General features: G+C 32.9%; 1 protein-coding gene across 1 annotated transcript in view; it reads left to right on the forward strand.

Moving 5' to 3' along the window:
- The first annotated feature begins 5935 nt into the window (after positions 1 to 5935).
- LOC115034238 (homeobox protein Hox-A1-like) overlaps positions 5936 to 12837 on the forward strand; it is a 33749-nt gene continuing 26847 nt past the window's right edge. Inside the window, exon 1 of the mRNA XM_029490409.1 lies at positions 5936 to 7707. Coding sequence (XP_029346269.1) covers positions 7432 to 7707 — 276 coding nt within the window. The 5' untranslated portion in view covers positions 5936 to 7431. The remainder of the gene's footprint in view (positions 7708 to 12837) is intronic.

Here is a 12837-nt window from a genome sequence, read left to right on the forward strand (position 1 = left end):
TTACAAGTTAGTTGGAAAAAAGAAGTAACTTAACTTAGTTAAAAATAATTTACTTTTTTTTTTTCATATAAAACTTATAATTATACCATTTACACCTCATGTTAAAGATCTACAAATAACATAATATTATAATGTAGGTCTTTATATCTTAAAAAAATGTATTTTGTTGTAAGTACTTATATATTATGAAATCCAACAAAATAATTAAATTATTTGTATATTTTATTTTTTTACCTAAAAGTTTTCCAAAGTGATGGTAAAACTTTTAAATTTTACTTTGTTATTACCAACTATGAACTAAATATTAATAATCAAATTAATTATAAAATTATATAATTTAACGTGATTTTTAAATGAATTAACGAGTTAAGTTATAAGTTACTTTAAAAAAAAAGTAATTCGTTAAGATAGAAGTTATTTCTTAAAAAAAAAGTAACTCGTTAAGTAACTTAGTTAAAAGTAACTTAACTTTTTAACTTAACTTTAACTTTTTAACTCGTTAATGCCCAGCCTTGATAATATTTATGACTTATACCGCACGCACCAAGCGTTTAAGAATTTTGACGTTGGCGTTTTACGCTATAGAATTGCTCGTTGCAATTTGGTTATTACATGATACCAAAAAAGTGATGACCAATCATAATGCTATTCGATCAAACGATACGACTAAATGACACACAATCTAGCTGCTGTGAATCCAGATTTAGTCATATATTATCAGTGTTGGGTAAATTACTTTTAAAAAGTAATGGAATTACGTTACTCGTTACTTCACATATTTTTATTTGAATTACATTTTGCGTTACCTAAAATTATTTTTATCTCGTTACGTTACTTTTTCATAAATAAAGTAGTGCGTTACAAATAACGTTACTTTTTTTTTTTAATCTCTGATAACAGTTATCATTTTTTTTGAACCATATTCAATTCATAATATGATGTATTTTACAATATATTTTAGACCTACTACCTAGTGATACCTAGTGTACAAAATTTAAAATAATATGTAAATGTACAATTATCATTCATCTCACCTATTAATTATTATTTACTATATGTCTATAGTAAAGTAGGTAGGTACCTATATAGTTAAATTTAATTGTGTACATTTAAACTCAAACTACACATGTCTCTAATACTAAATACAACAATAAGGCAAGTTATTTTCTAATAAACAAGTGAAACTAAATGATACAGTTTAATTGGTAATCGTATGGTACTCCTATGGTATTCGTAAATCGTATTAATATATTATGTATAATATTTATACTATATGTCTATATAGTATATAGTATTAATTGGAAATGGTGACTGCAGTCTGGTAAGGTATTAACATCGAGGTAGTCTGTAGGTAGGTATATCAGTTTTAAATTCGTACCTATAGCCATATAGCTATATAGGTTGATAGGCGATAGGTGGCTTACTCATAGTCGTAATTCATAATTCGTTTTAATTAAATTTTATTTTTAAGTCGAACTCTTTTCTTTCTGATAATGAAAGTAATAACATTAATTCCTGGAATGTTTAATAATATTGATAACTATTATCGGAATCAAAAGTAAATAAAATTGATTTTTAATTTTTCTGGAATATCTTATTAGCTTATTTTTGTACTATATTCAAAACTATTATTTTAATAAGTAACGTGGAAAATAACGCATTAGTGCGTTACTTCATAGAAATTACTTTTAAAAAGTAATTGCGTTACAATTGCGTTACTATAAGTAAAATGTAAGGAAATTACTGCTGCGTCACTGAAAAAGTAATTGCGTTACAGTAATTTGTAATTTGCGTTACGTTACTACCCAACGTATATTATAGGAAAATGTTCGTCGCGGTCCAATGATTTTCTCCACGTCCGTTGTGTCATCTGCAGATTCGAGATCGTATAATATAGTTAAGGTGTGTACAGTGCGACGACATTCCGGTGATGTAATATTATTATCGTATACGTTATATTTGCTAGCCTCGTTGTTTGTGGTCGGATGAATCAATTCGCCGGTTTGCCGAATATTTACGTGTCGAGGGCGGCGCGTCAAGGTAAGATGCACATCGCACTACAATCAGTCTGTTATATAGTATATTGTATTTATAACATAATTCTCGTTTCTCACTGCTGAAAAGAATATAGACTTATCTTTTGTAATATAGGTATGCGACCAATGCACCAGTCGTTCTTTAAAATGTACTGTATTTACATGGCGCGTACCTACCTATCTATATACGTTTGTATAAGAATATAGGTATAATATGTAAATCCCAAGAAAAACCTATTGGGAAATAGTCGCGTTATTATGTACCGTCGGATGAATAATTTTGTTTTGATATAATATATAATATTTTATGATGCATTACAAATTTTAATTATCTATGGTTATGGGCGTTCCTCTTATTGTAAGTACCTACGTAAAATAATTATGCTGTATGTGTCATCTGTGTAATATAGGTAATTGGTTTGAAAAATATAAATACAATCTTTATAAAATAATTACTTACACACACCAAATGATAATTTTTATTTTAACGCTTACAAGTGGTGTTTTTTGGTGACACTAGTCGACAATGGTATATTGTGTACGAATTTGGATAAATTAAAAACATTTGAAAAGTGCTTGACACAATGACACTAATATTCTGTAGTCTTTATAATATTATAGACAGCACAGTTAGGTACTCGTATTTGTGTAAGGCCTGTATAAACTGTATTAAAACATAAAGATAACAGCCTATATGGTTAACGAATACTATAATCGTATGTACCTAATACCCATATGAATATTAAATAATAGATTATTATACTCAATGCGATCCCTGCTGCAGTCGGTGAACGGTTATCGTTTTCTCTTTAGCGTCACACGTCGACCGCCGACCTATAATAAGTACGCTATTTGATTAATGTTGTCAATTAATCTTCACATTGGACTTATAACAATTTATTAATTTTAAAATGTACATAATTTACATTTTATATTAGATCAAAATATTGTGACTATACAATATAATATGATATTCGATATTTCAATGTGTCATGGGTTTATTATCTATTGGATTATTTTTCTTATATTATTAATATTATTAATATACCTACTTTCATGAAAATATATTTACTTATAGAAGTTTATAGTTTATACAGAGTCACTGTGTAATATATTATTATAGTATAATATGTGTACCTAAATGTGTATACAAACAGTTAGTGTTTGGCATTTGACCAAACAACACACATTTGTATTTCACTTCAACTTGCCTCAACCAAAAATTGAAGTTAGCCATCTCGATCAGGACCAGATTCCACTCCGAATCTACAAAACTATCCGCTCTACTTCATGCAATTTGTTATTTTTCCAATGGTGAAAAAATATATACAAAGGAATCTCTGGGAAACAGGAACAGATAGGCGCAGCTGTAGTAATATAGTAAAAAATCGAATGCAAGCTTAAACTTTATACAACAAAATCCGTTGTGATTCTAAAAGCTATTCATCTAGTTCATGAATTTCATCTTCCTTGATACAACCGTGCACTCACTTCTCAGATTTCTCAGGACTACAAATAACTTCACGAACATACATATTCCTTCAAATATTAATATAGAAGTACAAGGAAATTAAATTAATTTAAACTTATTTCTTTAGTTATATACATATTAGCTTGACGTTTTTATTACCAAACTTAATTTATTTTCCCCTACGTTATCTTAAAATTATCATACTACTTTGTGGATTGTGCCATTACAATTTATATTCATCATTAAGGCAACCTGTTATATTTTATACATTTTTTTCATTCCCCACTCTCTGCATGGTTGCAGTATTTTACCAACTAGTTAAACCTATTTTCTACTTAGTATTTACTACTTAAAACATTTCAACAGTACAATATTGCTTTAGAATACGCCACATTCACTATAGTAATTTTACCAACTATAAGCACAGAGTTTCATCGTTCGGCAAACCCCTGGTTTCAGCGGCGTAGATACGATTTTTTTCTGGGGGTGGTTTTAAAATATATTTATGATACAAATTACAAGTTATTAAACTAAACGTCATTTTTATTTTGTTTCAAATTGGTATTAGTTATAAATAGTTGCAATATTTTTATATTAGACTGTTATAATAATTCATAAAATAAAATCCACTCGACGTCGTTATCACTGTTTTTTTCGATTTTATAATTGGTTATTATTTCAGTAATAATTATCGAGGCCTACCTATGATAAAATAGTTATCGACGATAATTTTGTCGACTTGTCGTGCTATATAATTTATTATTCGTACCGTCGGCAGTTTGCCGAAAGTCTCTTATCACAACAATTTTCCCAAAACAAAATACCAAATACCAATATAAAAAAGATTTTTGTTTGGGGGGGGTGGAAACCCCTTACACCCCCCCTGTAACTACGCCACTGACTGGTTTTATAATCTAATTATCTTCGTAGAACTTGTAATGTTAATAAAAATGATTATTAGAGTGAATTTAACGATAAGATTGCATACAGTTGTATAGATAACAATAATATTTTATTTCTCACTATAATTATCAAATTGTTTTTTTTTACATACATCGTGTAACTATGGAATAACATTTGTATTTATGAAGCTAATATAAAGACGTTAACGGTCAGTTTCAACTGTTTTTGACGATGGTCAAAATGCGTGTGTGGTAAATAAATTGTTATTTGATTACCTACCCAATGCCATGAGTAGCTTGTATTCACGTTGGCAATCATAATATTATTCTCGCCGCGCACCACCACAATACCCATACTAAGTTGATATCAAAATGTGCTCAATCGGCAATTGAGTTATACCTTATACTTACCTATATAGTATATACAGTGTTAGTGTATATATTATTATAATAATAATAATAATTATTATTATACGGATAATCGTGTATTTGTGTAATATTTATAAACGCTTTCTCTGCAGCCTTATTATTTTAAAATTTACATAAATTGTACAAATATGTTATGTATATACGCGACGCTCATACAATTCAAATCCACCTACCCACGACTTGAAAAGTTGAAAATATAGATAAATAGCCGGCATTGTGCGACGGTTAAGACTGTTTTATCGTTTCAAAATGTAACTTACATTTATCGTGTCAATTATTATTATTATTTTCTACACTCTTGGCGGTATAGGTTAGTTGGTACAATAGTAACGATATTATAACTCTGCTACACTACTTTGCTTCGTCGTCCGTCTGACGGAATATGTAATTATTAATGTTTGTGTTTAATTTGGCCAGGGTTAACGGTGCACCATCATATACAACGCGATATATGGCGGGACGCGCGAGTGGGGTTATGAGAAATGGGTGCACGCCAAAACCGTGCGTGGGCAGCAGTGGCAGTAGGTATACATGATTTGTTATAATAGTACATATATAATAATAACAATATATATATTATATTATAAACACTCAGTCGAAATAATCATTATAATATGCTACACGCGTGAACCTATATAACGCGTGATCGACTATAATATAACGGTTGAAAATAATCGCTATACATTGATTAGTACCAGCAATACGAATTGTGTGTTAGCGAGACTATAATGAACTTCATGAATTTACTTGTTCTTTGGCTACTTTTTGTAGAATGAATTACCTGAGTCCGGTAAAAATGTGTTTTATATTGCTACTTGTGTGCATACTAAAATTATTTATTCATCATGCTTTTGCAGATTTTGAGACTTTAAGCATTTAGCAGGATACCTATGACCTGCGAGTTTTCTTAATTAACCACGTTTTTCTTAATTTAATAACTTAGGTACATACTTCCTTTTAGACAGATAAGCGATCCACTATACTTGGTTTGTTTTAATTTTGATTATTATAAATAGGTACTTACACTTATATTGTAATGATAATAAGTAATAAATATAAATTTTATGTATGTGTTGAGTTTTGATGGTAAACACTAAAACGTTTGTCATCGTTTTTCATTATTATTATTTTAAAAATAATATATTTGCTTCCTGTTATTTTCAATTGAAAATATGGATTTTTTTTACAATGCGCGTGGTGATAATGGAACTGTACGGTGTTTACACACATTTTTTTCGAATAATGTTGTACACTTGTGACTTCGGACTTGTACGTACTTCATTATCATTTTTAATCGAAGCTGTATGTATAAATGTGTTGGGGCGCCATCGCTAACGGGTTGTATATTACGTTCGACCATGTGACATATTGCCTGCAATACAATATATATTATGCTTGTATACTGTTACGAGGTTCACGAAAAACGTTAACGAAATCGCATTGGTCGTCGACTAAATAAGATACATATAGCTGGCACTACAACAGTGTGAAGATCAAAAGCGCAAGCCGTCGACGTTACAAGTTGTATACATAAATACGTTATCCATGAGTATTATTGCGAAATTCGATGAGGACAAATCGCTGATCTTTTGTATCGAATCGATAAAAGACTTATATTGTTATTATTATTATATTATAAATGGGACAAGGGAAATATACAGAGAGTAACCGGCGGCAGTGGCGGCGTCGATGGCGGCCTAGTTTCGGCTTTCCGTGAGGTCATAACATGTACGTACAATATTTATACGTGTGTATACGTCTCCACGAGTTCATTTTGACGACCACTGAACGGCGGCGAACAGGTGAGCGCGCGCACACACACACATACATAATTTAATTCTTATATTGTGTGTTCTCATCTCTATTTCTCTTTCAATCGCCCCGTCTTTGTATCTCTCTCGGGCCTCACCGAATGTACTGCGACCACCTCAAACACACTCGATAATGGTCTCGTATGTGTGTATGCGCGCGCTTGTGTGGTTCCGGCGCCCGGGGTGGAGGAAGAGAATGTACTTGTGTGTGTGTGCGTGTATGTTTGTGCGCGCGCGCTCGCGCTCAAACGTCGCCTACGACACGATACGTACCTACTACGAAAACCTGTTGGATGCTGGTTGACCTGGACCCGAACAAACATCGATTGTACCGTGCCGCCAGTACACGTTATTGTGGTATTATATAGTCGTGTACGTGTATAACATTATGTAGTATAGTATACGGCATATTAGATACCCGACAAAATCGCTTCGATTATCGATTGTTGTGCGCGAATATAACGCACATCGATATATCGTTGCGGTTATACGACGGAGACAGGTAAAACCGCTTCAGGGCCAAACCGTACACATAGCTCCGAGCCTTCCGCCGGTGACCACTCTAGTTTTTTTTCTGTATATTTTTATTATTATTATTATTATTTTTTTTTATCGTTTTCCGTTATCGTATCTACAACCACCACCTGATCTGTGTGACCCGATCACATGTGTCAGAAACTACCCCCTTTCCCCACCACACGCATTACATCGTACACCTACCAACAGCTCTACTCTGGGCGACGGCCACGTGACATAAGTATAATGTGACGTCACATGCCGCTATGAACATCAAAGACATATTGGTCATGGAGGGCGACGAAGGTTCGATGGATAACCACGGCAGTGACGTCATAATCATCAACAACAACAACAACAACGACAACTGCAGTGACAACGACAATGCAAAACGGTGTAAGAGGAAAATCGTCGAAGACGGAGGGTCGCTGTCCCCGCTGCAGCTACAGCACCACGACAACGGAGTGTACTTGCGGCACCGGCACAGGAACGATCGACCGGGCGAACTGGAAGAAGAGGACCTGAGGCAATCGGACGACGAGGTACGTGTCACTGCTGCCGCGTTCTTCAATGAACTATTATAGTGTTGCGTGTGTATTATATACCTATAACTCACACACAGCCCCTCCAATTTATCTCGATTTTACCCCCCTTCCTCTTCCACCCTCAACCTCGTAACCCGTAACCCGTCGATTGCATCTGATCGGTGTACATTATTTTTCGAAAACATTTGTTTGCAATTCTAGCCGGTTGAACCACGCTCCTGTAAAATCATATACCAGGATCTTGGGGTGGTTTTTAAAATGATATAAATGTTTCTGTTTCATGCAAATTATTTAATGCGTGAATTTTTTGACGCTCATTTATCGAAGCCTAATCGCGATCTGCCGTTATTACTGCAGTTGCGAACTATAGTGAAAGGCAGGTTTCGTCTGTGATCACGAGATGTGCACGAGATCTCTGCCTCCACCGCTATCACACTTAGGTTGCCGATGAGAAACACATAAATTATCATAGTTTTTGCATTGGTGCTTGTTGTAGAAACAAGTTGGGCGTTTATTCATTTTCAGCATTTTTTATTTAAAAGAATTTACATTTAACGGATATTTAATTGTATATTATTTAGATCAATTCACACCATCTGGGTGCGAACCGATGCCTGATATAGAAAAATAAATATTTTTTATATTATTTATTCAAATTAAGAATGCGTCGTGGTCGTAAAATAAAAATAAAAATTTTACCCTGTAGGTACCATATACCTAACCTATATACATTAACATAATTGTAAAAATTTCACATACCTATTAGATATATCTAACAAATTTAACTCTCGATATAGAAGATAATAATATATTGCCGTATTCATATTGTGTTAGATTGAAATGACTCGGGAGACTTAAACGGCTGGTGTTCATTTTATGCGCATCACTAGAATATTGCTTATCTGCAGTTTAAGCACATTTTCTTGATAGTCGATAGACGACAATTACAATCATCTGTTAGCTTATAAATCCAATAGTGACTGAATATGTCTTCGTAAACCATCATATAATTAATATGGTTATTATTAACTCGAGGTCCTATTTTTAATTATTATTGATGGACATTGTCCTCCACAGATACTATAATATGTTTTTAAAAATGTGTAATTGCTTGTTTGAAATAAATGTGCTGTACCTATCTGAAAACCACCACTTTTATCATGTCAAAGTATACTGAGTTTGGAAGTCTGGAAGTCTTATAAACGCAATGGACGTCTTCGAGGTCAGAGTTTACAACTATTCCGTTATTTCAATATTCTATTATCGAAGGCGACTACAGTGTTTAAAGTTTACCTACGTATAGTACATAAACGCATATGGTTATATGAATTGCCGATACTATACTTATGCGATTATCGAAAAACATGAAAAAAATAATACTATAAATTAGAAAAATATAATTTATTATTTCTGTAGTGTTTTTTTTTTTAATTGACAATTTAGGTCCTTAGAGTCCCCGCCCCTGTAGAAAGTCTATCTCGTTAGGTTGTTGGCGCAAATATTCATCTGACAACGTCGATTTTGCTGTCCAACCATTAAATCTACTTATGTGTGCGTGTGTGCGCATGTGGGGAAAGTTTCTGTTTTAAATTCAGCGCCATTTATCAATACGACATCGTTCGAGTATCAATGACCGTTCTGCAACCATAACGGCAATGGAGTACGACTGTCAAGGTCTCGAGGCTTACCGAGTAAAATCCTGTGTGTAACTTTGTAGACAGTCTCTGGTACTTAATGCTTTTTTTTAAACCTTCAAATAACACGTGATTTTTGGGAGTTTATATTTATTATTTAGTATTTTTAGATTTGCACTAAATTAAATATCTATTGCTTCTAAAAAACCAAATATACAATGGTGTTTATTTTTTTTTTTTTTTTATATCCTGTATACAAAATTTCTACCAGAAGGAGTGCTTCGATTTCAACATATAGTACCTTATCTTTTAGAAAATTGGATCAAGATGGTACTTTAAAGAGGTCATTTTCTGATTTTCTCAATAGTTATTTAATGCCACGGGAAAAACCACCGAAAAATTAAGAAAAAACGCTAAAAATGGGATTTTAATTTTTAACGCTTTGTTTTTCACCATAGAAACGAATAAAAAAAAATAATATTATAATATTAATTCAACTTACATGATAAAATAAATAATAACAATATAAAATATCCAGACTGACAAACCGTCTCCGCTCAGAATCGTATTTCTTATACAATGATATTTTATCATTGAATTCAAGTCTAATACAACCCATTATACAATGACCCACTTGTAACCTACTGTACAGCAGAGTGACGTCCACTTACCTGCTTTTTACTCTTCATGTTATTATACACAAAGTGTATTTAAGAACACTTTTACATATTTTATTATAACATTTATATTGCATGGGATATAATATACATATAATATAATATAATGTACAGTCTACAAAATTTTTGTCATTTTTTTTAGAGACCCCGTACCAATATTAAGTTAAATAAAAACCATTATCGTAGGTTGGGTACATATTCTATTCGAATTGTTTGTTATGTAAAATCTTTGGAGTTCAGGTATACAATCAATTGTATCTAAAAGGGAATAGGTACACAAACTCCCCAGACCGAAAAAAAAAATTGCCCTTGGACTGACTTCCGTTATATTCAAAACAACAATGAAAAAATGTTTTGGTAAATGTGTTCACCATTTCCAAGAAATCTTCTTTTAACGTTGGTTTAAAATATTACAATTGACCCAAGAAAACCAAAAAAAATATGAGTGCTTATTGTGAAGGTATCGCTATTGGTAGGTTAGGTTTAGGTACCTATACATTCACAACTGTATCGAGTATCGACTCCATGTTATAGCTACTGCGTATCAGGTATTATATTTTACTAACGTTAAAAATCACATGATACCTTCCAGTATTTTATAATAATTCAATTTACTTAATATAATATTACATAGTAATTAGTATACTTACTCAACGACAGCGATATTATTATGTTCGATACCTAAATATAGTTAATCATGTGGATTATACAGGTACCTATAGTAAACACATTACAATATTGTCTATTATAAGAAAACATCACACCCGCATGTGTTGTCTCCGTCTTACAAATGTACAACATAGAAAAAAATGATTCCCGCGGGACATTTTTACTCCCCCTGTATTTAAAGTAGAATTACCAAAATTCCACAACTCATAGGGGAGAACTTTATCCGTGTCGTACGGTTTTCATTTTTTCATTGCATTAACCAATAGTTTTTAATAATTAAATGAAAAAACCAAAAAAAATTTTAATAATATGTTCTCAAACTTAAAAAATTAAATGTGTTTATGTTATATTGTTATCCAAATAATAAAAACGCTACATTCCAATAAATTAAGCGTTTTTTTTTTCGTTAAATTTGTTTATGACTTTCTACAAAAACGTGACATATGTCTATATTTTATTCGTGGTTCATAATCGAAATAATTAAAATGTTTCCCTGAATAAAAATCCCGGTTGAAAATCATTCTCGGTTCCATAAAGAACAGATGTTAATAATAGCGGGCGTATTTATATTGCAGTGTGTACATATAGATAGGCACGCGCCACGACTTTATACTATCTCTATCATACATCCCAAACGTTTTCACACCAACGTACTTGTCTACATTTACGATTGAATTGATTACAATATTTTTTCTAAAATTGTGTATGGTCTTTAAATTGGCGTGTTTTATTTTTCTCTCCATATCGAATCAATTGCACTCACGTTTGTTCCCACATCATCCATTGCCGGCGGTGACCCTTTTACCGCGAAATCGACCCGAGTGACCTTTTTTGTGCGACCGTGGTCTGAAAAACTTTCAGTGTGACATTTCTAGTCATCTCTCTTAGACCGACGAAACGTTCCATTATGTGGCGACGCGACGCTCAAATCCGTATATTTAATTAACGTACCTATGTCACCACTATGTATATATACGCGTATACAGGAAGACGAGAATATAAGTAATGTTGCGCTAAGTACGTCAAGTACCATATTATACTATATTACACACACACACAATATATAGGCAATGGGACAATTGCACGTATATATACGCATTCCAAGTGAACTGTGGGAGTGAATATCTGGAATTTAGAAAGCGTTGATGCGCGGAGCGCGCGCGCTAGCTGCAGCAATTGGCGGAAAATCTAAAACGCAACTCGTCGATTTATGTATAAGCGTAAAAAACATTATAAGTAAAATGAGTGGTACATGCGACTTTGTCTTTACGCGCCGTCCGGAAATAAAACATCAGCCGACGATGGTTTCGGCTTATCGCCCGATGCTGCGTATAACGGTAACCTGGTGTCTGGTAGAACAAAATTCTGAGAATACTGACCGTGCGCCGTGGAATTCGAAATCGCACAATTTTCGCCGACATTTGTTGTTGTTTTTTTTCATCCATCTATCCGTCTTATTTTCGGCTCTCTTTGAAAACTGCATAGCCTGTAAAAGTGGCTTCATTTTTTTCGGTTCTCGTATATGTTTCGATTAGGGGAAAACGGCAGAGCGGAATCTTTGGCGTCGGTCTCAGAGGACGAGGCCGACGAGGAAATCTGAAAGCACACGATAGAATCCGAAGAATGTGAAAAACAACCACATTAACCAATTGTTACCGTGGTAGTACAGTAATGGCTCCTTGTTTTGCTGCCTGCTGCTCTTTCTTATACATTACAATATATACTTATACTGGTTCTATATATACATTGGTTCAACATTATCAGCGTGAACTTCTGTGCGTAGAATTATTAAACGAGTATGGTCGTATAATAGGTACCACCTATATTGACAATTACGTTGTCATAAGTACTAATCATATATATTATAGTGTTGCGAAATCGTCCCGCAGGTTTACAAAATCCATTTAAAAACAAGAACAATTTGGTGGCAGATTAGTTTCATGATTGGCGCGTAATAGGATACGTCATACCTATAATTATAGTAAATAATAATAAGTAATAACTATTAATAAAAGGATTTAAATATTTTTATACGTATTTTACCCACTTGTAGATGATCTTTTATAATGTTACTTAAATCTGACAGGTTTACAACGAAAAACAATAATGTCTTGACCTCTTACATGACATTAACATACATTTATTAA

The sequence above is a fragment of the Acyrthosiphon pisum genome, chromosome A2 (genome assembly GCF_005508785.2).
Source record: "Acyrthosiphon pisum isolate AL4f chromosome A2, pea_aphid_22Mar2018_4r6ur, whole genome shotgun sequence".
NCBI lineage: Eukaryota > Metazoa > Arthropoda > Insecta > Hemiptera > Aphididae > Acyrthosiphon > Acyrthosiphon pisum.